Consider the following 27,153-nt stretch of genomic DNA (forward strand, 5'->3'; position numbering starts at 1 on the left):
CTACACACACCACATGTAACAAGAAGAAGAAGGAGGCCATGAATTTGAATGAGAGACAAGGGGAGTATATGGAAGAAGTATGTTGTAAATCAAAGGAATTAAAATTACACAAAAAGAGACCTTTTAAGGAGGTCAAAACCAAGAAAAAAAGTTCCTCTCTCATGTCCGTGCAAAGTGGACTCAGTGATGTATAACATGAATCAGTCATTAAGATAAAACAAGTCTTAAAAAAAGACATCAGCCCGTGCACAGGAAACAATATAAAGTAGTGAAGCATACAGAAAAATTTAGGATTTTTATTAAATATTTAGTAGGCATATTCAATATTAGTGTTCAAGGCCTTGTAGCAAATGGCAATTACAAGGAATTGGTTAAGACAAAGAAACTTAATCATTAAGTCAACACTACATAGAAATTTAGAGTAGATGGTCATGACCATGAGTAAATTCAAGTTAACTGCGTCTTGTTGAATGCAGTGACCGCTGTACTAGACAAGACAGGAAGAAGGTAGAGAAAGCAAGGCTGGGCTGAGACATCTCAGTAGTCTTGGAAGAAACAAAAGTGGGCACTGCTTAGTTGTGTATTGAAAGGACTATACTTTAAAAAAATGGATGTTAATAATTTAGCTCATTATTTTAATGAGAAAAATCAATATTAAGTCTATTTGAAAAGGTGTGTATTGATAATCATTAAAGATGAAATGCTTTTTTTTCACTTATTTATTTAATCATTTTACAGCCTGGTCCCAGATCCCTCTCTTCTTTCTTCCCATTCCCACCCTCATGTTTCTTCCTCCCAGTTCCCTCTCTCCTTCTCAGAGAAGAGGAGACCTCCAAGGGGTACTAACCCACTCTGACACCTCAAGTCACAGCAGGACCAAGCACATACTTTTCCACTGAGGTCAGACAAGGCAGCTCAGCTGGAGAAAGGGATCCAAAGCAGGCAACAGAGTCAGAGACAGCCCCTGCTCCTGTTGCTAGGGGACCGCATGATGACTAAGCTGCCCATTAGCTACATAAGTACATATGTGCTTTAAGGCCAGCCCATGTAGTAGCTCTCTGGTTGGTGGTTCAGTCTCTGTGAGCCCCTGTGAGTACAGGTTAGTTTACTCTAGAGGCCTTCTTGTGGTCTTGTTCCCTCCTGGTCCCTCTGTCCTTCCCCCAACACTTCCACAAGACTCCCTGAGCTTGACCTATTGTTTGGTTGTGGGTCTCTGAATCTGTTTCCATCAGCTGCTGGATGAAGCCTCTCAGAAGATAATAATGCTACACTCCTGTTTCCAAGCACAGCACAGTACTATTAATAGTGTCAGAAACTGCTTCTCTTCCATGAGATGGGTCTCAAGTAGGGCCAGTCTTTGGTTAGCCGTTTGCTTAATCTATGTTCCAATTTTGTCCCTGCACAATTTGTAAACATTACAAATTTTGTGTTGAAGGTTTTGTGAGTGGAAGTCCCATCACTGGAAGACCTGCCTGGCTACAGGATGTGCCACTTCAGGCTTCATATCCCTCATTTCTAGAAGTCTTAGCTAGGGTTTCTCATGGACTTCCTGGGGCCTCCCCATCCCAGGTCTTTGGCACATCCCAGAAATGCCTTCCACCTCCAATTTCAGTTCTCTTACCATGCCCACGTTCCTCTTCTGCTCTCTGTACTTCTAATTCCTATCCCTGTTCCCTTCCCATCCCCTCTCCTACACAGTTCCTTCCCTCATCCACCTCCAATGCCTGTTTTATTTCCCCTTCTGGGTGAGATTCAAGAATGCTCCCTTGGGCCGTCCTTGTTATTTAACTTCCTTGGTTCTGTGGATTGTAGCATGGTTATCCTGTATAATATGGCTAATTTTCCTTTTAGTGGGTACATACCATGCTTGTCTAGGTCTAGGTTACTTCACTCAGGATGATCTTTTCTAGTTCCATCCATTTTCTGGAAAACTTTATGATGTCCTTGTTTTTAATAGCTGAGTAGTATTCCATTGTGTAACTGTATCACATTTTTTAAAAATCCATTTTTTGGTTGAGGGACATCTAGTTTTTTTCCAGTCTCTGGCTATTGTTAATAAAGTTGCTATAGACATAGTGGAGCAAGTGTCCTTGTGGTGTGGTGGAGTATTTTTTGGGTGTGTGTGCAGGAGCGATGTTCTGCTTAGTAAGTTGTCTCCTGTACTAATGCATTCAAGGCTATTTCCTACATTCTCTTCTGTTAGCGTTGGTGTATCTGGTTTTATACTGAGGTCTTTGATCTACTTGGACTTGAGTCTTGTGTGGAGTGATAAATATGGATCTATTTGCATTCCTCCATATATGCAGACATCCCGTTAAACCAGCATGATTTGTTGAAGTGCTCCCCCCCCCATTGTTTGGTTTTTTTACTTTGTGAAACATTAGGTGCCCTTACGTGTGTGAATTTATTTGTGGGTCTTTGGTTCTATTCTAGTGATCAACTGGTCTGTTTCTATGCCAGTACCATGTAGTTTTTATTACTACTGCTGTGTAGTACCTCTTGAAATATGGGATGGATACCTCCAGATGGTCTTTTATTGTACGGGATTGTTTTTAGCTAGCCAGAGTTTTTATTTTTTCCATATGAAACTGGGGGTTGTTCTTTCAAAGTCTGTAAAGAATTGTGTTGGAATTTTGATGGGAATTGCATTGAATCTGTAGACTGCTTTTGGTAATATAGGCCATTTTTACTATGTTAATCCTACCAATCCATGAGCATGAGAGATCTTTCTATCTTCTGGTATCTTCTTCAATTTCTTTCTTCAGAAACTTGAAGTTCATGTCCTACAGGTCTTCCACTTGCTTGGTTAAGAGTTATACCAAGATACTTTATATTTTTGTGGCTATTGTAAAGGGTATTGTTCACTTAATTTGTTTCTCACCCCATTTATCCTTTGTATAAATGAGGGCTACTGATTTTTCAGTTACTTTTGTATCCTGCTACTTTGTTGAAGATGCTTATGAGCTGTAGGAGGTCCCTGGTAGAATTTTGGGGGTCACTTATATACACTATTATATCATCTGTAAATAGGGATACTTTGTCTTCTTCCTTTCCAATTTGTATCTCCTTGATCCCCTTTAGTTGTCTTATTGCTCCAGCTAAAACTTCAGGTACTATATTGAATAGATATGAAGAGATTGGGCAGCCGTATCTTGTCCCTGATTTCAGTGGAATTGGTTTAAGCTTCTCTGCATTTAATTTGACGTTGGCTATTGCTTACTGTATATATAGCCTTTATTATGTTTAGGTATGGGCCTTGTATCCCTGATCTCTCCAAGACTTTTGTCATGAAGCCATGTTGGATTTTGTCAAAAGCATTTCCAGCTTGTAATGAAATGAACATGTTTTTTTTCCTTCAGTTTGTTTACATGCTGGATTATGTTGATGGATTTTTGTACAGTGAACTACCCTGCATCCCTGGGATGAAGCCTATGTGACCATAGTAGATCTTGTTTTGATGTGTTACTGGAGTCGGTGTGCAAGATTTTATTGATTATTTTTTTTCCTCAATGCTCACAAAGGAGATTGGTTTGAAATTCTTTTTCTTGGTTGAGTCTTCGTGTGATTTAGGTATCAGGGTGACTGTGGTCTCAGAATGAGTTTGGCAATGCTCCTTCTGTCTCTATTTTGTGGAATACTTTGTGGAGTATTAGAATTCTCTTCTTTGAAAGTCTGGTAGAATTCTGTGCTAAAACCATCTGGCCCTGGGTTGGCTTTTTGTTGTTGTTGTTTTTGTTTGTTTGTTTTGTGGTTGGGAGACTTTTAGTGACTGCTTCTATTTCCTTAGGGGTTATAGGTCTATTTTAATTGTTTACCTGAGCTTGAGTTAACGTTAGTAAGTGTTATTTATCAAGAAAATCATCATAAAAAAGAAAATTGTCCATTTCATTTTATTTTTCAGTTTTGTGTGTACAGCTTTTTGAAGTAAGACCCAGTGTCTCTTTTGGATTGCCTCAGTGTCTGTCGTTATGTCCCCATGTTTCATTTCTTATTTTGTTAATTTGAATACTGTCTCTGTGCCTTTTAGTTAATTTGGCTAAGGGTTTGTCTATCTTGTTGATTTATCAAAGAGCCTACTCTGTACTTTGTTGATTCTTTATATTGGACTCTGTGTTCCTAATTTATTGATTTCAGCCCTGAGTTTGATTACTTCCTGTGGTCTACTCCTCTTGGGAGTGTTTGCTTCTTTATGTTCTAGAGCTTTCAGGTTATTTTTAGATTTCTAGTAAGAGATCTCTCCAATTTCTTCATGAAGTACTTAGTCCTATCAGTTTGAGTATGTTGTGCCTTCATTTTCATTGAATTCTAGGAAGTCTTTAATTAAAAAAATTTTTTTCTTTCCTGACTCAGTGGTCATCAAGTTGAGAGTTGTTCAGTTTCCATGAGTGTGTAGGCTTTCTATTATTTCTATGGTTATTGAAGTTTGACTTTCCATGGTAGTCTGATAAAATACAAAGTTATTTCAATTTTCTTGTTGCTGTTGAAGTTTGCTTTGTAACCAACTATGTGGTCATTTAGGAGAAGGTTCCATGAGGTGCTGGGAAGAAGGTATATTCCTTTGTGTTTGGATGGAATGTAGATATCTGTTAGATCCATTTGATTCATAATGTCAGTGAATTTCATCATTTCTCTGTTTCTTTTTTTAAATTTATTTTTATTTTTTATTAGTTTATTCATATTACATCTTGATTGTTAGTCCTTCCCCTGTTTCCTCCCATTCTTCCCTCCCTCCCACTTCCCCCCTTCTCCCCTCCCCTATGTCTGTGATTGAGGGAGACCTCCTCCCCCTATATATGCTCATAGAATATAGGGTCTCTTCTTGGTAACTTTCTATCCTTCCTCTGAGTGCCACCAGGTCTCCCCATCCAGGGGACGTGGTCAGAAAAGGGGCATCAGAGTTCATGTGAGAATCAGATCTCACTCTCCACTCAACGGTGGAGAATATCCTGTTCGTTGGCTAGGTCTTGGTAGGGGTTTGAAGCTTACTGCCTATATTCTCCTTGGCTGGTGCCTTAATTTGAGGAGGACCCCAGGATCCAGATCTACCTGTCATAAAGATCTTCTTGTAGGTTTCCAGGACCCTGTGGGTCCTACTATTTCCCCTTTCTTCCATGCTACTCTTGCCTAAAGTGTCAGTCGGATATCCTCTCCTCTGACCCACTTTTTTGGTAAGTAAAATTTTTCATGGTACGTATCCTTTGGATTAGTGTTTTGATATAAGTGAGTATATACTGTCTGTCTCTTTTTGTTTCTGGGTGAACTCACTCGTTATGATAATTTCTAGATCAATCCATTTGTCCACAAATTTTGGGAATTCCTTGTTTTTAATAGCTGAGTAGTATTCCATCGTGTAAATATACCACAGTTTCTTAGTCCATTCTTCTACTGAGGGACACTTAGGCTGTTTCCATGTTCTGGCTATTATGTATAGAGCAGCTATGAACATGGTTGAGCATATGTCCCTGTTATGTGGTAGAGCATTTTCTGGGTATATTCCAAGTAGTGGGATAGCTGGGTCTTGAGGAAGCCCTATTCCCATTTTTCTGAGAAAGCGCCAGATAGCTTTCCAAAGTGGTTGTACTAGTTTGCATTCCCACCAGCAATGAAGGAGTGTTCCTCTCTCTCCACATCCTCGCCAACATGTGGTGTCATTTGTGTTTTTGATCTTAGCCATTCTAGTGGGTGTAAGATGGAATCTCAGTGTCATTTTGATTTGCATTTCTCTGATGACTAACGAGGACGAGCATTTCTTTAAGTGTTTCTCGGCCATTTGATATTCCTCTGTTGAGAATTCTCTGTTAAGTTCCAAGCCCCATTTCGCAATTGGGTTGTTTGGTTTTGTGGTGTTTAATTTCTTTAGTTCTTTATATATTTTGCTTGAATCATTGCTGGGTGGAGTCTTTCAGAGGACCTCTATGGTAGGCTTCCGTCCTGTTCCTTCTTTTCACCTGCTTCCTGTGTCTGAGTGAGAATTAGGCATCCTCCCTAGGGTCCTCCTTGTTATTTAGCTTCTTTAGGTCTATGGACTGTAGTGTGGCTATCCTGCATTATGTGGCTAATATCCACTTACAAGTGTGTATATATCATGCATGTCATTCTGGGTCTGAGTTACTAGTATTCTTTCTTTTACAAATTTGCGTGGCTTTGCATTTGGGGCATAGCTGTTCAGAGTTGACATGTCATCTTGGCAGATTTTTCTATTGATGTGTATGAAGTGTCCTTCCTCACCTCTTGATTAATTTTGGCTGGAGGTCTATTTTATTAGATTAGAATGGGTACTCCATCTTGCTTTTTGGGTCCATTTCCTTGGAAAACCTTTTTCCAGCCCTTTAGTCTAAGGTAATGTTTATCATTATTGCTGAGGTGTGTTTCTTTTATGCAGAAGAATAATGGATCCTGTTTTTGCATCCATTTTGTTCACTTGTGCCTTTTTGTTGGGGTATTGAGTCCATTGATATTGAGAAATATTAATGAACAGTGATTCTTAATTCCTTTTACTTTAATGTTAGTGGTGTGTGTGTGTGTGTGTGTCTGTCTGTCTGTCTGTCTGTCTGTACATGTGCTTCCTTTCTTTTGTTTTTGCTGGTGTATGTTTTTTTCCCTGTGTGTTATTGGATGTAGTTAACCTCCTTGTATTGGAGATTTCCTTCTAGTATTGTGTGTAGAGCTGGATTAGTGAATAGATACTATTTAAATTTGGTTTTGTTTTAGAATATTTTGTTTTATCCATCTGTGGTGATTGAGAGATTTGCTGGGTATAGTAGTCCAGGTTGGCGTCTGCGGTTTTTTAGAGGTTGTAAGAAATCTTTCCAGACTCTTGGTGAGAAGTTGGGTGTAATTCTGATTGTTCTGCTTTTATAAGTTCCTTGGCCTTTTACCCTTGCAGCTTTTACTATTTTTTTCTTTATTCCATAGGTTTAGTGATTTGATTGTTATGTGGCTGGAGAATTTTCTTTTCTAGTGCAATCTAATTGGTGTTCTGTATGCTTCTTGTATGTTTATAGGCATTTCTTTTTTTAGGTTGGGGAAATTTTCTTCTGTGATTTTGTTGAAACTATTTTCTGGTCTTTGGAGCTGGGACTCTTCATCTTCTATTTCTTTTTATAATATCCCAGATTTCCTGGATGTTTTGTGGCAGGAATTTTTTAGATTTAATATTTTCTTTGACTGATGTATCAATTTCTTCTATCACATCTTCTACACCCGATATTCTTTCTTCCATCTCTTGAATTCTGTTGGTGACGATTTCGTCTATTTTTCCTATTCTCTCTTCCCTAGGCTTGCGGTCTCCAGGATTTCCTCAGATTGTGCTCTCTTTATCGCTTCTACTTCGATGTTCAGGTCTTGGACAGTTTTATTCATTTCCTCCCCTGTTTAGTTGTGTTTTCCTGTACTTCTTTAAGGATTTTATTTCTTTCCTCTTTAAAGGCCTCAACTTGATTGTTTGTATTTTCCTGTATTTTTAAAAAGGATTTATTCATTTTTTTTCCTTAAAGGCATCTATTATCTTTATAAGGTTGGATTTAAGGTCATTCTTTTGTGCTTCAGCTGCGTTGATATCCTGGGCTTGTTGTAGTGTGATGCCTGGGTACTAGTGGTGCCATGGTGCTTTGGCTCTTCTTTGTGTTTTTATTCTGGCCTTTAACCATCTGGTTGTCTGATATTAACAGGCCTCAGGTAGTGCAGGCCAGGCTGTGGGCCAGAAAATGGAGTGCTATGGAGCAGGTGCGGTTTACCTCTGTTGGGAGTATTTTGAGTGGCTTCCTGGCAGGGGTTGTGGGTAAGAGTACTACCTGGTGGTCCCTTATGGCCATGGGCCTCTGGGAGTGCAGGTAGAGCTGCGGTCTGGGAGATGGACCATACAGATTGAAGGCTGTAGCTCACAGCTTCTGGGCTTGGCACCCAGCAGGCAGACACTGTAGAGGTCTCTCTCACCTGTCTGTCCTGGGTAGCCACAGGCCTCTGTAGATGGAGGCGGAGCTGTGGGCTGAGAAAGAAAAGGGAGTATACTTTGATTCTTGTAAACCATTTCTTTAAGTGTAATTTAACACAGGCCACAAAAAGTTGTAAAGTTTTGTCTGTACGAGTGTCTTATTAGTGTGGAAATAATAGCTTCACACCGGGATATCAGCTTACACTAATGATGACTCTCTTGGTGGTGGTTGTGACACCTTTAATCTCAGCACATGGCAGACAGAGGTAGGAGGATTTCTTGCGTTCAAGGGCAGTCTGGTCTAGTGTGTGAGTCTAGGAGGTAGGGCCACACAGAGAAGCCCTGTCTCAAACAACAAAACAAAAACAAAAACCAAACAAGGAAAAAAAAAAAAAAAAAAAAAAAAAAAAAAAAAGCCAATGTGGGGAAAAGATGTGATGACTCTCAAGTCAGGCATGCCTGCTTATAGTTAATTTTTTCTAAAATTTTAGTGACATGATTTTGGTTCTTGTTTTTTTTTATTTTTTTAATATTTAAAAATGTAAATTTACTGATGTGTATGCATTTGTCTGTATGTGTACCATGTGCATACAGCGCCCATGGAGTTCAGAAAGGGTATTAGATATCTTAGAATTGGAGTTAAAGTCGGTGTGAGCCATCCGATGTGGGTGCTTGGATTTGAACTTGGGTCATCTGTAAGAGTAGTAAGTGCTCTTAATCTCTGAGCCATATTGTCAGTTTAATAATACATATTTGAAGGTTAATATAATTTACTGTAGTCTTTTTGTTACTCTTTGGACGGATTAGTTATAGATTATATGAACTATGAAGTAAACCTACAAAGAGACCAGCGTCACTCCCCTTGACTCCCTTTCTGGTGTCTAAGCTGCTGTAGGCGTCTCCAGAGAAAGAGGAAGCCGTTTGTCCTTGCGTGTGTTTGTGCGTGACTTGTAACCAGATGCTCTTTTGCAGATGATTCTCTGGGACTGGGACCTGAAGCACTGGTGTAGGCCTCATTACCAGGTGAGCGTGAGCCCCTGCTGCCTGCTGAGAGCACCTTTCCTTTAGACAAAGCTATTCATAGGATTCGTGCACCCACTGGATTTCTGGATAATAAAATGTTCTTTGTCTGAGCTAAGTTAACCAGAATCTTCATGGAAGTAGATTTGTGTAGAAGAATTTTAATCCAGCCACAGGGCTGCTCTGCCAAGGGATCACATCCAAATAACTAGGCCTGTGTGATCTAGCTAGAATATACACCTTTAATCTCTCTGGCTGAAATACACACCATTAATCCTTCTGGTTGGAATATAGACATGCCTTTACTACTACCTTTAAAAAAAAAAAAGAAACCTAATTGAATGGCAGACAAAGTGAAAAATCAGAAAGATTTGACAGAATATGTCAGAGATAGGATACTTCCAACAGAGGGAGGGAGGGGTGGGGGGCAGCGAACCAGGGAGAAGGCAAGTACAGTACAATTCAATTTATGGAGTTCAGAGGCAGTTTTCCCAAGCAGAGCAATTCATTGAGAAGCCAAGAGAACACCATTTGAATCAATCAGGTGCTTAAGCCAAAACAACAGAGTTGAACCAGCCAGCTAGAGTTCAGAAAGAGCTAGAAAGGGTGAGCTCATTCAGCACCCCTCTGGGCTTATGTCAATCCTGAATTCCTCTGCTTCACCCTAGCTTTTTAAAAACCTTTTTTTTTTTTCTACTAACTTGGCTATGAGATTTATTAGTATTGTATATAGAGTAACCTGTTTTCCATTTATTTTATTGAATGAATATATTACAATATATTTATCAATTACATTGTTGTGTTGCACTTTTTGGTTTTGTTTTTTGAGACAGAGTTTTTCTATGTCTCCTTGGCTGTCCTGGAACTCGCTCTGCAGCCCAGGCTGGCCTCGAACTCACAGAGATCCACCTGCCTCTGCCTCTAGAGTGCTGGGATTAAAGGCGTGTGCCACCACCGCCCGGCTGTATTTCACTTTTTTTTCTTATATGCTCGGTGTTTTGGCTGTTGCAAGTGATATTGTCAGAACAGTCTTTTCTTGATTATGTGATGTGGAGCGGGTTGCTAGACGTTCGCTTTTGGTTGGTATTTCCCGACAGTTTCCCAGGGTTTGTGTTCCTTTCACTCAGCAGGCAGAAGTGTGTGAGGGCTGCAGGTGCCTTGCATCCCTATAAACACTTGGTAGCAGAATTCTGCTAACTGTGTAATACTTTCATTGATCAGGTTGAGAGCTGGTCACCCAGATATTCACTGGACAAATCTTATGTAAGCTTTTTATCTGTCACTTAGCAATTTGTAGTTCTTTATATATTATGGACATGAATATGTATCTGGCCATGTATGTGTAGCTATATACATACATATGAATTATATGTACATCTAAGGTATACTGAAAAACTCTGCCTCAGGAATCATGGAGATTTTTTCCATGTTCCCTTTCATATGCCATATTGTTTAACTTTCCACCTTTAGATCTGTTGTACACTTACAATTAATTTACTGGTTTGGGTAAGTTTGACTTTTTATATAAGCCCAAGATAACTTGAAAATTTTTATTATGTTTGTTTGTTTGTTTGTTTATTTATTTATTTATTTATGGGGTTGGGAGAGGTGTGTGGAGGTCAGAGGATAGTGGGTGGGGGCCCAGGAACCTCTGCAGCACACATCTGTCATGGTTCTGGATGCTCTTTACGTAAGGTTACGACACAAGGGCTTTCAGTGTTTATAAGTTTCGTCATGAAGTAAAGAAAGTAATCAATAATGTATTGAAGTAGCAGAATTGTAGACTTCAAAGTAAACACATATTTAGTTGCATGCTAGTATGAAATAATGAATATCATTTGTTATGAAATAGGCTAGAGAAAATAAAACCATATTATAAATAAAATACCAAAATAAGCTAAAACTTACAACATCTATTACACACACATACACACCTCTCAAATTAGAATTCTATTATTTGTTACGTTATTCATGCCAAGTCCATGTGATTAAAATTTTGTAATGTGGTGCCAACACCAGTAATTCCAGCACTCAGGGAAGCAGAGGCAGGTTGATCTCTGTGAGTTCAAGGCCAGCCTGGCCTACAGAGAGAGAGTCCAGGACAGCCAATGCTACACAGCAAAACCCTGTCTTGAAAAACCCAGATTAGTGTTAAATTTTCTATGCAAAAACATATAATTTCCCTTTTCCCATAGAATTCTGGAGGTGGAAATGGAGTTGATCTTTCAGTGCTGAATGAAGCTCGCAGTATGGTGTCAGACCTGCTGATTGACCCCAGCCTCCCCCCGCAAGCCATTTCTTCTCTGCGGAGTATCAGCAGCTTGATGGGTGCTTTCTCAGGGTCCTGCAGGCCAAAGATTCATCCTCTCGCACCTTTTCCTGGGTTTTATCCCTGCTCTGAAGAGGATCCAGTCGAGAAAGGAGATCGGAAACTTCACAAGGTTAAAATGCAGTAATCATCCAAGCCTTATTTATTTCATTTAATGATTTGTTTTCATTAAAAACATTACTTTAAATGTTATATAATGCACAGTTTCATTTTTAAGGATCAGCTTCTTTTATATGATGCTGTTTGTGCTTTATAAAGTAATTCTGTAGTACTTGTCATCAGTTTCTTCCTAGTGATGGGGATTGAACCCAGGGCCTTACATATGCTGGGCAAATATTATGCCTCTAGCAGTTTTTATTTTAAATAGCACTGCTATATTTAGCAGTTACAATTTACATGCTAAGAACTATTTGGTAAAATTTTTGTAAGAAGTAGAAAGCAGCAAGGAACTTAGTTTCAGGCTTATATAAAAGAGACCATGCCATTAATCTCTTTTCTCTTATAGAGTTCAGGAATTATACTTGTTGAGCCAAGAACAAATAACCATTATAATAATATATTATTATTACTTAATGCTTTTTTAAAGATTTATTTATTTATTATTACATATGCAGTGCTGTCTGCATGTACACCATGCAGGCCAGAAGAGGACATCAGATCTCATTATAGATGGTTGTAAGGTACCATGTGATTGCTGGAAATTGGCTCAAGACAGCAGCCAGTGCTCTTAACCTCTGAGCCATCTCTCCAGCCCATTTCAGGTTTTTTTTTTTTTAAAAATCAGTATTTCTTAATGCTTTTTGTCACCATTTATAGAGTGACAACTTGAGTGTCCAAAACTAGCTCTCAACATGGGTTCCTAATGATTTTTACAGATTTACAACCCTGCCTTCCTTTACTCATGTGCATTTTTATAGCTCAGTGAGCACTGGTTTTTTTCCCCCATAAATAGATTTGTAATTAATTTTTTGTTGGTACTGTCCTGTTTTTAAATTTTTATTTATTCACTTTGCATGCTGCTTGCAGCCCCCTTTTCTTCTCCCAGACGCCCTGCCCTGACACACTCCTTCTCCTGTCTTCTCCTCTCCTCCCCCTCAGAGAAGGGGGAGGCCCCTCATGGGTACCAACCCACTCTGGCACTTAATAATAGGATTTACTTTAGAAATGAACACATGCAGGATGTGTTAACCCTGTGCGTGGTATCCTTGCCCACAGTGCTGTTATCAGAGGTGTATTGGGCGTCTTCACTAACAGCTGCAATCTTAAGTCTTCAAAGCTAGAAATACATTATGGATTATTGTAGTTCAACTGATTCTACAGCTGCCAACTAACCAAGGAAAGATAAATTTCAAATAAGTTAATTTTGTTAAAATGTATTGGTTTATAGAGAACCTAGAAAAGGAAAATACAGGGTTTGAGGAACTTTTGATCAGTTAATTTCATTTTGTCAGGTCTCAACATTGGGGTTTAACAATGTTGAAAAACTAAGCAAGGACAGTTACAGATCTGAAAACTATCCACCATCTGGGCCATGGATAGCTGATGCTTTTCCTTTTAGAAAGTGTAGCAAACAGTGCAGTTCACGGGAGCTCAGGTAGCCATGGTGCTGATGCTCGGGGCTGTTGTGGTGCACCACGTGACACATGACCACAGCACCCAAGAGGATGCTAGTCAGTAAGTAATGAAACAACTCTACGATATTTCTGAGTTTTTACCCAATATATATATTTTTTCCATATCCCACTGACGTTTATGATCTAAGGTAGTGACTTTTAACACAAGAGAGCAGTTCTTAGAAGTCGCGACCATATCAGGGTGTAGTGAATCCTCCGTAAAGTGCAGCACGGTGAGCTGGGAGCCAGAGGACTGGGCTACACACTAAGACTTTTCTCTAAAAGTCTAAAAAACAAAACAGAAAATGCTCTAATTAGAAAAGCCCCATTGAACTCATTATTATGCTGTTGTATTTTCTATGTAGAAAAGTTTTCTTGTACATTTAAAAAAACATTTTAAGCATGCTATTAATCAAGTAGTGAGTCTAACTAGCTCATTTCCTAAGCATTGTAGTTAATTACAGTAATTTAGGAAACTGGAATCTGCTGATGTAGTTTAAGAGCCAGGAAGTAACATTCTTGCCTTTTCTTTGTGTTCTTTAAATTGCTTATTAGAATTTCATATCTAATTTCTCTCTGATTTTGGGAAAGCAAATAAACACAAGGACTTACTTTGCTTCAGAAGAGAGCCACAGAATTTGTGAAAAACTAATTCGTAAAGGAAAGGGATTATGGACGGATAATTCAATAGAAATATTTTATACATATGCTATGAACTAAGAATGGTTATATGAAGCTATCAAAGTAAGCAAGTGTTATATATAGACTGTTTTCACTGTACATCTAACTTTTCACAGACTTTTATGAAATCAGTGTTCTTGTGAAAACTTACATTTGATACTTAGCTTTCTGACGTTGTAGTGCCTGCTAGTGCACATTATATTAGTGTATTTCGGGGACACCGTTATTTACAGTGGTTTAAGAAAAGTATTACTCCCTTTTATTAAATGTTTAAGTCAGCTGAGAATTTACTAAAAATTTCCAGTAAAATAATGTTTAAGATGCTCTGTACTTAATCGAATCATTAGTTTTAAAGGTAACTGAGACTCCTAGAGCTTTTCCACGTTAGCTGTTATGTACTTAGATACCTTTTGCTGAAAGTCTAAAATATGACAGTCCCCCTGAGTTCTCACCGGTCCTCTGAAGTCGATCTTTAGTGTCAGTCTTCCACATCCATTTTTAAAGGTCTGATTTTTCCTTTCTCTTGAAACTAAGAGTAAAATGTAAAAGTTAAAATGGATAGTTTGTTATAAGAGTTCAGGAGCTTTTTTTTTTTTTTTTTAAAGAAAAAATAGGTAGACTAACAATCTGGAATGTGGGAGTTGGAAGTGGACATGATTCAGAGTGAAATTTTGTTTTACATATTATATTGATATTTTCACATGCGTGTTATATATAGCGTGTTAAAGGATGGTAACTCAGCCATTTTAAAAATCATGTGACAGGGATGGAGTAGCAGAGCCAGCTTCCCAACTGCACAGATGAGGAGGAGCTCAGGAGCAGCGGCGTCGCTGCCTGACGATCACTGTTCCAGGTGGGACCGCAGCAGTGGCAGGAGGCCTCACCAAGAGCTGGCTGTGTCAAGGTAAAATTCTGAGAGCCTTCTAAACCTAAAGCATCCAATTTTTTTCTTTTTCTTTTTTTTCTTTCTTTCTTTTCTTTTTTTTTTTTTTTGACAAATAAAGTCTGAAATACTTTTAAAATCAAGAAAGAATTGTTGCAGTATTTTTAGGACACCATGGATAGTAATTCTTGAAGATGATAAATCTGAGGAGGCCCTAGTGTAGAGACTATATGGAGGCCTCCAGCTGGTGTTTTAGTTTTTGTCTCTGTCTAAGGGGAAAAAAATGGAAAGATGAGATAATGTGTTAAAAATTAATTGTAAGTCAGAGAAATACTACTGAAGTGGCAAGTGGAGGCTTACAAAGAGAGTACAGGAGTTTGGATGGCTTGATGAGCTTGTTTTACTCAAGGGAAGTGTTGCTCAACGTTTGTTCCAAAGAGAGGAAAAGTCAGAGAATTCCAGGAATGGTTGTAGTTTTCTTTGGAATAAGTTAACTCCCGTTTCTGTCCTTATATGGGTTTTCAGATGCACGGTGGGAACAAACAGATTTGGGCTAGTTCTTGCTTTTATTAGCTCTGAGTAGCCCACCTTATCAATAATAGTTACAATCCGGAAGCTGATAATTAAAAAGAAGGTAACAATCTCTCAGAGCTTAGATCAGCTGTGTACAGAGAATGCAGGAGCCTTAAAAAAAAAAATCCATGGCCGGGTGTGGTGGTGCACACCTTTACTCCCAGCACTCGGGAGGCAGAGGCAGGTGGGTCTCTGTGAATTTGAGGCCAGCCTGGTCTACAAAGCAAGTCTAGGACAGCCAAGGCTACACAGAGAAACCCTGTCTCGAAAAACTAAAAAAAAAAAAAAAAAAAAAAAAGGCAAAACAATGCATGAGATGACTTAGGGCAGTGGTTCTCACGCTCCCTAACGCTGCAGCCCTTTAGTACAGCTCCTCGTGTTGTGCTCACCCCCCAACCATAAAATTATTTTCGTTGCTACTTTATAACTGTAATTTTGCTACTGTTATGAATCATAATGTAAAAATCTGTGTTTGCAGCTTTTGACCCACAGGTTGAGAACTGATGGTGTAGAGCAACTAAAATCCATTTAGTGCCCTGTGTTCCTGGACCCTTCTGAGCTCTGCTGCAGAGGCTCAAGCCTAAAGCCTTGCCGTGTGCTGGGCAAGGGTTCTACTGTCATTCTAGGTCAGCTGTCAGACTGTGGCTGCAGTCACCAGTCCATGGTGGAGTACGCCAGGTACTGACTTGAAAGGGAAGAAGCATATTCCCAGACTTACACAGTTTAAGGCAGCAGGAATGTTCCAGATCCTGCTCCTATTTAAACAGAAACTACACACGTATGCTATAATCTCTTGAGAACTGGCTTGAAATGAAACCCTTCTAAATCAGAAGTCACAGTTAAATAATGCTGGGAAAATATAGGAACTAAAATTGTATGAATAAATACCATTTTCTCTGATTACAGAGGAGTCAATACTTCATCTTTTGAAAGCCATGAAAGATACTGATCTGTTTCTTATGTGCTAGAAACTTCTTTTCAGTCAGTCATCTGGGTTAGTAGAACTGTAACAAATGGCAAGACCTTGTTTAAGTCACAGCATCTTACTACTGAGCAGGAATCAGTCTAAACTTCCTTTAGTTTGAGCTGTGTACAGTTACACCTTTGAAACAGTAGATGGCAGGATTGGAACAGCTGTTCATGTGTTAAAATCTATGGTAAGATTTATTCGTGAAATATACTCAGATAATTATAATTTCCACATTCTTTTGTGGTTTGTTAATTTAAATTTTGTAGTGTTTAATCAATTCCTTTCTCATTAAACTTTAATGTATAGAACAATAAAGTATGAATATTGTACAGAAGAATGAGGAGCAGTAAAAATTTTGTCTTGAACGTTTTTAAAATGGAAGTATGATGCAGAAATGGGAAACAGGAAGAGAGCTGAAGACTTAGGTTTCTTTGCCATAGAAAGGAATTATCATCTTGGAAATACTGTTGGGTTTAAAAAGCAAGAATAAAAATACCTCCATACTCATTTTAGGCAACCTTGGGCATTTTCATGATTAGTGATTGATAAATGAGGGCCCAGCTCACGGTGGATGGTGCCACCCTTGGGTTAGCTGGTGGTTGTAAGGCAGGCTGAGCAAACCGTGAGGAGCAAGCCGTGAAGCAGCACTCCTCCATGGCTCCTGCCTCCAGGCTCCTGCCTGGGTTCCTGCCCTTCCGTCCTCTGCAAATTGCTTTGGTGTTTAATTACGGCAATGGGAACTGTAGACAGTCAGGGATATATAAACTATCAGCACCCCCATTCTCTCCTAATCCAAGTCTCTACATCTCTGCTGTACAAAATAAATTATGCAGAGACAAGTATTTTATATCTGCATGGTCTGAGTCGTGGCCTTTAGGTCATGTGGATATTGAAGATTTGGACTGTGTCTAATATGACTAAGTAATTGAATTGTAAGTAAATATTAGCAAATCTAATCAAAGTCATGTGACCATCATATTGACATACATTATATGATGTGATAATTTTATCCTGGAAACTTCACGGCTTTTGTAATGGAAGTTTTGGTTTCTTTGTTAACTCAGTTATGTTATGTAAATATGTTTTTGTTTTAATCCCAAGGGTGGGATTTTAGTTTGGGCTTTAGTTTGTCTATAGCTGATAATCTCCTCAGGCAGGGGTGTGATCTTTGCCAGCTGGAGTTAGTTGAATTCTGAGGACTCTGAAGTGTGTGTGTGTGTGTGTGTGTGTGTGTGTGTGTGTGTGTGTGTGTGTGTGTGTGTGTGTGTGTGTGTATCTTACAGGAAGAGCTGCAGTGGTTTGGAGAAGACTGGCAGATGACTGCCTGCTATGTTTGCTGTTGACAGTTGTGATTGGCATTACCCCATATCTGATACCTGGGATTAAAACAAAAACATGTTTACATAAATGACTGAGAAGCCAAAACTGCCATGACAAGTTTTGAACTAGCTCTGCACTCACCCTGAAGTGTTGTGGTTCTCTCTCATCCTAGGTTTTTGGGTTTTGATTTAAACTCAGCTTTGTGTTTGATTATAGCTTTCCCGACTATGAGTTTAACATGATTGCAGTACTAAACCTCTTTGAATATAACTGAAACCAGATTTCTCATCCCACAACTATCTTTTTAAAAATTTGTTATCATTTTTTGGCCTTTAATCCTTGGTACAATTTGTTCTTCCTCTGGCTTAGTGATTGTTTACAAAATTAATGTACGTAGAATACTTGGTGCCACCTTGTACCCTGTACTTTATTCCACAGATAGCACTTACGTCCGTCAGTAACGCTGCCTGGTGTTTCTTCTCGTCCTTTGTCATTTTACCTACACGATTTCATAGTTTTGCTACAGGCTATTAAGTTAGCGTCTTAGACAGTTTTAGTATCTTTCACCAATTGTTTCATCTTCCTTAAGCAAAGCTTTGATTGAATGGTTTTTCTAATCATTAAGTTTTGGGATCCCTTGCTGATACCTATTGAGTGATTCTTAACTCTTAGTCTGGAAGCTGAAAATCTGTTGCTACCTTATGACGAATCTGAAGCCTTACTTGCAAATCAGTGTAACAGCCTATCAAAGAATGAGAGTACCAGGAGGCACTGGGCAACTCTTGCACTGAAAAACAGAACAGAAACAAAAAGATTGTTGGTGACTAAAAAAGAGCATTGAAAATAATTTTGAAGGATTTCTATGTGAAAACAACAAGTATGCAGCTTGTTTAGACTTCCTGAGGCTTTCTAATAAGCGTTTACATTCGGAAACAACTGAGTGGCCAGCAAATGCTGTCCCCTTATGAGAAAAGCAGCTGTGTTACTTAAGGGGAAGCAATCTGTGCAGCTTACGGAATTCCTTATCACCCCTCCTATTTTATGAAACTTTTCACTTTTTTCTCCCCTGAGACAGGGTTTCTCTGTGTAGCCTTGGCTGTCCTGGACTCACTTTGTAGACCAAGTTGGCCTCGAACTCACAGCAATCCGCCTGCCTCTGCCTCCCGAGTGCTGGGATTAAAGGCGTGTGCCACCACACCAGGCGAAGCTTTTCACTTTCTAGCTGTTCTCTCCTTAGTCCTAAAGTCTTTGAGTTACAGTGGAAGGTTTGTGGTTACACTAATATAGATCTTTACAGATAGATGGATGCTTAGCAGATGTCCTGTAGTATATGGAACCCCTGTTGAATTATGATTCTGTGAAGAAAAAGTACTTACTCAGAATTTCAGAGTAGACAAGATGAATTAATCTGTTGTAAAGTAAAAACCTAAAGAATCTATTATTTATTTGCCCTCCAAAAATCCTTTGAACACCTCTATCAAGCACTGTGCTATATCTATGGTGAATGTGGATATAAGAAAGACACAGACCCAGAAGAAGCTCACAAGTCAATGAGAGAATTGAATCTTTAGGGACCTGAGTTTGGATTCCTAGCACCTATATACATGGCGGGCTGCTTATAACTTTAGCACTCGGAAGGCAGAGAAACGGTAACCCTGGACCCAGCTGGTTAGCTAGACTGTGCCTCTCAGCCATCTCTGCGCTCAGGGGTAAGACAGAGTGAGCCTGAGAGCAATCAGTGAAGATTCCTTATGTCAGCCTCAAGTCTCCTCACACATGCATATATAAGTGCATGTATACACACGTGCCCACACACATGAACATGCATATATACATGTACTTATACCAATAAAGCATTCAAAAATCTTTAATCATTAAAATTATGAACAATATGGGAACATTTATAATAGAAATATACATAAATGCCTCAAAAACTTGGTCCTTGTTGAGAAAATGGAGCTTGAAAAAGCCGAAGGATGGAAGGAGTTGGGGAAGAGCTTACTGGAAGAAAGCAGACAGAAGACATGTAGTCCTGAGGCCTGTTTAGTTGCTGTGAAGACCTTCTTTTCTTGTGTGCGTGCGTGCGTGCGTGCGTGTATGTGTGTTTCAAGGCAAGGTTTCTCTGTGTAGCCCTGGCTGGCCTGGACTCACTTTGTAGACCAGGCTGGCCTTGAACTCACAGCCATCCACCTGCCTCTGCCTCTGCCTCTGAGTGCTGGGAATAAAGGCCTGCGCCACCATGCCTGGCTGGTGTGAAGACACTGACATACTTGTAACTATTAAGAAAAATGGCAACTAAATAAGTGTCTCACAGGAGTGACATTCATTATGTGCAAATATGGATAGTGTATTATTATCTGTACTTAATTTCTTAGTAAAAGCCCTAGAACCTATAGTAAATATTGCAGTCCCATAAAACGACTGGCTTACTGATAGCGTCTCGGAGAAACGGGAACAGAAAATAAGAAAAGCTTTACTTTAGGTCAGTGGTTCTCAATGAAGACCCTGGATCATCAAACTTGTGTAACCTAAATTCTTGTTAGAAAACCGTATTAATGGGGCCTATCCAAGACTTACCAAACAGGAAGATGTGGGGATGGAACCAGAGTCTGTTTCAAGAAGCCTTCCAGGTGAACTTCCTTTAGGAATGATGAATAAATTGTACCTGCTTGCTGTCATCTGTTCCATAACCTGTTTTGTTAACAAGCATCATGTGGAAACTCTCCCGAGCCAGTCTATAGTGTCATCGGGCTTCTTGGCTACTGTGCAGCATTGAGAAGTTGCATCAGAGACATTATGGGCTCAGAAGTCTGAAGCATTTATTATTTTGCCCTTTTAGTAGAAAAGCTTTGCTGGATCTCCCCTAGGCCTTAGGCAGAAGTCTCATATCTGAGTGTAGAAGTGCTATTTTGCTAATTGATTTGCTAAGAGAAAATTTAAAAAAGGGAATTTTCATGACCTAAAAATTCTTATTTTTTTCCTTTTTTTTAGTCATGGATGCCACCTAAATGGGCCTCTTAGTTCAAATCCCCTGACAATTCCAAAGCAGAGATCATCATCTGTGTCGCTGACTCACCATGTAGGTCTGAGAAGAGCTGGTAAGAACCCATCCTGTTTAAAAGCACATTTTTATCTTATTTTTTTTTATTTTTATTTTTTTCGAGATAGGGTTTCTCTGAGTAGTCCTGGCTGTCCTGGAACTCACTCTGTAGACCAAGCTGGCCTCAAACTCAGAGATCTGGCTGCCTTTGCCTCCCAAATGCTGGGATTAAAGGTGTGTATTTTATCTACTGCCCAGCTTAAAAATACATTTTTAAGAGACAAGGTCTTACTGTTGTAGAGGCTAGTTTTGAACCTTTGGTGTCTAGTGCTCTTTCTGTCTCAGTCTTTCAAGTAGCTGGGATTATAGGTGTATATCACTTTGGCTAACAAATGACTCTGTATGAATTGAACATGGGAGCCCTCAAGGCTTATGGTAATTTACATTCTTTTTATTTCACATATTTTGAATGTCACATAATACATTGACATGATTAAGCCATTTGTGTTGGCTACTATTTTCCCATTTGCTAGTTCGTGCTGTGAACACATTTGGGACATCTTTGTACTGTATACTTTGATGGACACTAGCATTTGCATAGAACATAAAGAATTAATTTTACTGACTTAAAATAGTTGCAGATTCAGAACCAGGGAATTCTGTTTTTAGTAGAATGTATTGTATTGATTTTGTAAAATGATAACTGCTATAAAAATATTTAGTATTAGAGTAGAAAACTCCCTGCCTGTGCCCTGACAAGTCATTGTAACACAGTGGCTCTCATCCCTCCTAACACTGTGGCCCTTAATACAGTTCTTCATGCTGTGATGACCCCCAACCAGAAAATTATTTCATTGTAATTTTGGTACTGTTATGAGATGCATTGTAAATATTGGATATGCTGGCCTCAAAGAGGTCATAACCTACAGGCTAAGAACCACTGTTCTAATAGTATTTCCCTTAAACTAAGGATTCCAGGGATAGGCAAATAATCTCAGTTGGTAAGGAATTCAGTTCAGACCTCAGGTGGTAGTAGACCAGAGAGGCAAAGGCAGGAAGGTCCCTGGGGCCCAGGGCTATGCAACCTAGGCTGTATGGCTAGCCTCAGGGCAGTGACAGACCCTGCATAAAGGGAAAACAAAAACCAAACCAAGAGAGGGGTAACACAAGAGGTTGGTTTTTTGGCCTCCGCATGTGCGTGCGTACACACACACACACACTCAAATCCACATATATAACACACATATATGCACACACACAAATGCATACATACATAAATAAGTAAACAAAAAGTCCAAGAATTTTTTAAAAACTTCTTGGGTGAAAAATATTGTAAAATGTACCATAGCGGGTGATAGAGCAGTGCCAGCAATTTAAGAGCGCTCGCTCCTTTTGCCTGGCTTGGGTTTACAGCATCTACTCACAACTCACCCTGTTACCTGTAACCTGAGCTCCAGGAGAGCTGATGCCCTCTTCTGGCCCCCATAAGCACAAGGCACACAAATAGTGCATAGACACATGTGCAGGTAAAACAGTCACACACGGAAAATAAAAGTTAAAACCATTAAAAAATACTATATAGAAATACTAAAAACTGTCCAGTGTTGTTATATAACAAAAAACTTTTGTCCATACTAAGATATAAATGTGAAAGGGCAGTAAAATATTATTCATAGTCAAGAGCACTAAAAACAGGAGATTTACATATGATATTGGGTTTAATAATCTTAAAACTAACAATGATGTTTCAAAGAAAATTACAAAAATATATAGCTACTTTGGTCAGAGAATTGGATGCACAGGAAAGAGTCAACGGAACAGCTAGAACTTAAGAACACACTTGATGAAGTTAAAAGTTCTTAGGGGCTTGCAACAGAGACCCTGAAAACCGAGAAGTAGAAAATGATGGAACTGAATTATAGAAGAAAAATAAAACAAATAATAGAATTAAATGTGCAAAGTAGGAAAGACCATCAAAATTTCAAATATATGTGTAAGTAAAACTGCAAAGGAAAGGACAGTAGGACACTATAATTTTTTTTTCAGTTACTAAAACTGAGTCACAAAGTTCAGTGAGCTCTCAGTGGCTAAATATGGATAAGTATCGTCAGTAAAACATTCAATTTCCTGAATTGCAAAGATAAAGAGAAAAATCTCCAGAGGAACCAGGAAAAGATTATTTCTGAAGGAAAACACCAGTACAAGAACTCCAACAGCAACTCTGGGAGCCAAAGACAGCAGAGCTGCGTCTGAAAAGTGTTGAAATGGTAAAAAAGATTCCAGTGTATCTGTATCCAGCCTCTGTGTCTAAGGCGGTAACCACGGGGGACTAGTGGTATAGAAATCCCGTTCCACTTTTTTTTTAGCACACATGCATGCACACACAATGGGTGCATATTAGTTAATGTGTCTGTGATAACTGTTTCACAGTGTGTAGGATATCAGTACAGTTAAGGGAAATTTGTTTTGTTTGTTCAGGAAAGATGCTAGGAAATGAAACAAAGCTAAATGAATCTCTTGCCAGTACAATCTGCACTGAAATTTTGCAAAGGAAGTTCCTTAGATAGGATGAAAATTATAATCTAGTATGAAACTGCATGAATAAATGAAGAGCACTCTTTAGCCCAAGTGGTAGGTATAAGGAAATTTTTGAGTAATAATAAATTCCTCATAACATACATTTATTTATTTATTTTTAATAGGCAGAGTTTCTCTGTATAATAGCTCAAGCTGTTCTGGTCTCGCTTTGTAGACCAGGCTGGCCTTGGACTCACAGAGATCCACCTGCCTCTGCCTCCTGAGCACTGGGAGTAAACGCATGTGCCACCACGCCCAGCTCCTCATAGCATTTTATAATACATGTGTAGTAACAATAGCAAGAAAGGGTAAATAGATTTAAACTTGTGTGGTACTAGCCCTGATTGAACTAAAGAAAAGAGTTTTAATTGCACATAGATTGACAATTCGCAGATACATAGAATATAGGAAAAGAGCTAGCATTGGTGGTAGAGAGGTAGGAGTTAAGAACTTGAATAATCCTTATTTGAAAGACTAAACTATATGGTCTTCAACCCCATCAGAGATCTGAGAAGGAATAAAGCTTAAATACTAGATTGAACCAGAAGTGCAGGTTAGCCATTTCCAAAATGAAAAAATGACAGAGACAGTTTGCTGTCTGAACTGTCACCCAACATTCTCTATAACATTGGAGCATCATCTACCGCCTCCTGGCCCAGTATATCTGACAGACATATTTGTGAGGCAGGAACTATTGAGGACTTGCTTACCCAGTCTTGGCAGAGTTTGACTGTCAACTCTGCCTGCATCTAAACTTGCCTATTTTGAGGCAGAATTGCAGACATTCGTCTTTATTAAAAAAAATTTAGACCTAAAAAGATAGGAAAGGTTTTACTTCAAGTTTGCCAAAATACAAATAGCCAAATCACTATGAATGTAGTATTTATATAATTCCTGATTTCTTTGTGGTTCTTCCTGCTGCATGCAGTTTATTTTATGTTGTTTTTAAAATTATCTGTATTATCAGTAGGTCTGGCTAGCGATCAGTCAAGACACTGACACTTGTTATATTTTAAAATAGCCTTAGTTAACCTGGGGCAGGGCAGACATTAATCCTTTAAATTACTTCCCATAGTGGGGCAGGTATCACATCCCCCAACCCCATGCCATCAGCTCCTAATAGCTTCTATCAAGCTCCCTCCCATCCATAATCCCAAATACTTGCTAATGTTCTTCATCTGGGCCAAATCTCCATCCCCTCCAGCCATGTGCCTCTCCTCCATCTAACCCATGACAGCCGCCTTCTTTCTTCTCTCAGGACCCTCTCCTCATCTTCTTTCTCCTTCCTCCTCTTGGTTGTTGTCTTCCTCTTCTTCTCCTCCTCCTCCCTCTTCCTCTTCTTCCTCCTCCTCCTCCTTTTCCTCCTTCTTCATCCTAGAATTCCTCTCTCTCCCTCTCAGCTCGGGAACCTTAGCCATACCTCTATCTCCTCTGCCTTGCCCAGATGGGATGGCTTTTTATTAATTATCATCAAAATACACCAGATCATCCCCCAACAGTTTTATTCATGTGTAATATAAATGTATATGTTAAAAAAGAAATATAATAAAAATTGGATGATCCAAAAGAATTTAGAAGAAAATAGAAGGAATGATAAAAAATGAATTACAAATAGCAAGTTAAAGACCCAAACAGAAAGAGATGTCATAAGTAAGTAAATTAATAAGTGGATTTTTTATGAGAAAGAAAAAATGAGGACTCAATTTCAGTTATCAAAAACTTATTACAGAATTGTGGTGTATTTTTGGCATAAATATACTCTAATTTTGGGTATTAGAATTCAGAAATGAAACTTTACATTTATGGTCAAGATATTTTTGATGAAGATGCCAAGATGGTTCAGTAGTAAAATGAAGGGTTTTCATTCCATGTGGTGCGTGATGTAGATATGCATATGCAAAGGAGTGAATTTAGAACACGGGTTCTCAAAAATAATCTCAGTTCTGTTAAAGAACTTAAAATGTATGATTCTAGTGTTGGGGAAGGTATGGATAAAAAGAACCTATAGTTACATACTATGGATAAAAATTGACGTGCACATTCTGGGAATCTCAGAAGTTCTGCTTCTCTTCTTAGAATAATGCTGAGCCAGGAGTCTCTGTTCTAGTGATAACCCAAAGGGTGTGCGTGTGTGTGTGTGCGTGCGTGCGTGTGTGCGTGCGTGCGTGCGTGCATGTGTGTGCGTGCATGCGTGCGTGTGTGTGTGTGCGTGTGCATGTGTGCTTGCATGCCATTGCTGCATTATTCACAATAGCCAAGATACAAAGACAGCCTGATTTCAATGAGTACATGAATAATTAAAGACATGAAATATATATTCATGGTCTACCTGTGTTTCATAGGGTTTTTAATTTTCACCAAAGTATTACCTTTGTGTACCTCTCTTCAGGCAAATCTTAATCGCTTTAGCTCAAGGAATTCAGCAAACATGCTCCTTGGTCCTGAAGGATTTTCCTCCTCAGTTTATTTGTGTTATTCTCTTCGGTGTGTTCTAAGCTTGTTGAGCAGCAAAGATACTAAACTATTTTTTCCCATTGTGAAATTCAACACGTTTTTAGCATAAAGTAGCCTTTCAAGTGTTTGTTGAATGATCTGGAAAGCTGTGGATGTATCTTTTAGAAGGGCATGTCACTGTGCTAGTATAATTTTATTAATTTTGCCTAATGTTGTTAGGAACTTCAGTTTTTCAATATTAAATATTATGAATTAGGAAAACTTTCCAATACTTTATCATGTGGACAAGCAAGGGTTTTCCTCTTCCTCCTCCCTCTCCCCCTTCTTCTTCTTGAAATCTTGGGCCTTGCACAAAATGTAAAAGGTCAAGACAAAGCTGAAGTCAGGACTTGTGCTGTGCAGCGCAGGCCTGTGAAGGACTCTGAGCATTTACCTCGCAGGTGCTGCTGCATCAGAAGATCATGACTGCTAACTGCTGAGTAGTGGCGGGTCACGACAAATACACCTGCTGCTTAAATTCTTAGACTGCCTCAAAGCCCAGCATAGACTCAACTTCTGCTTTTTTAGGTGGCAAATGCTCTTTATAAAAACTTGAAATATGGCTGGGCAGTGGTGGCGCACGCCTTTAATCCCAGCACTCAGGAGGCAAAGGCAGGTGGATCACTGTGAATTCGAGGCCAGCCTAGTCTACAAAGTGAGTCTAGGACAGCCAAGGCTACACAGAGAAACCCTATCTCAAAGAACCAAAAAATTAAAAATAAAAATAAAAACTCAAATCACATATAGTAGACATATACTAATAAATATACCTACTTGTATATCCTCTCTCTTAATTTTTAGGTGCTTTGCCCAGCCTGAGTCTTGTGAATTCTCCAAGCCATGTGCCAGTGTCTGCTGGTTCTGTAACTAATCGATCACCCATAGAATTTCCTGATACTGCTGATTTTCTTACTAAGCCAAGTATTGTTTTACATAGATCACTGGGTAGTGTACCCAATCCAGCAGATTTCTGTCAATACCTGAGAAACTCCGATAGCAATCTGTGTAGCAGGTAAGTTTCTAATCTCCTTATTCCTGTTTCAGAATGCATGTTCTCTTAAAAGGTATTACCAGTTTTCTGATTCTGTATTATAAGTGGGAAATGGAGTGTAGGGGGTGGATTAAGACAGTATCTTCTGTATTTACCTAATAGTTCTTAGTATAAATGAATGTTTTTTTTCAGTTTAGTGCTATTAGTTTCAGATAATCTCTATCTGAGGTGAAATATAGTGGTATTTTACTCCTCATAATGTTTAGTAAGCATAATTATTTCATATACACTACTTTTTGCTTATTTTGCAGTCCTTTGTTGATTTGGTGTCCTTACTTTAGTTTTAATAGAAATATAGATTTTACCTTAATTCCGATGTTGACTAAGATAAAATAAACGTATTATTTCCTTTAAGGACACAGGAGCTCCCTAGAATAAAATCGTTGAGGTTTATGCACAGATCAGCATATTAGGATGTTACAGTTGGGATCTTATTTAAAAATCAGGTAGATTTCCTTATTATGTTTAGGAAACAAAACAAAACTTCAGTTGTCATATATGTTTATCTTTTTTATTCTGTAAGCTGTGGACATCAAATACTCAGATACGCTTCAGTGTGCGAATCCGATGGTGTGGACCACCACCATGGAAGATCAGGTGAGAGTGCATCGATCATATGTGTTTGAGTTCAAGCTAGTTTTACAGCGGTTTTTAACTTCCATTTACTCAG

The 27,153-nt window shown here is 38.9% G+C and overlaps 1 protein-coding gene across 1 annotated transcript in view; it reads left to right on the forward strand.

The window, feature by feature from the left end:
* Pde3b (phosphodiesterase 3B) overlaps positions 1-27,153 on the forward strand; it is a 126,586-nt gene that overhangs the window by 68,271 nt on the left and 31,162 nt on the right. Inside the window, exons 3-8 of the mRNA XM_051149383.1 lie at positions 8,906-8,956; positions 11,149-11,394; positions 14,341-14,480; positions 20,314-20,420; positions 26,234-26,444; positions 27,007-27,080. Coding sequence (XP_051005340.1) covers positions 8,906-8,956; positions 11,149-11,394; positions 14,341-14,480; positions 20,314-20,420; positions 26,234-26,444; positions 27,007-27,080 — 829 coding nt within the window. The remainder of the gene's footprint in view (positions 1-8,905; positions 8,957-11,148; positions 11,395-14,340; positions 14,481-20,313; positions 20,421-26,233; positions 26,445-27,006; positions 27,081-27,153) is intronic.

This window comes from Acomys russatus, chromosome 7 (genome assembly GCF_903995435.1).
Source record: "Acomys russatus chromosome 7, mAcoRus1.1, whole genome shotgun sequence".
Lineage (NCBI taxonomy): Eukaryota > Metazoa > Chordata > Mammalia > Rodentia > Muridae > Acomys > Acomys russatus.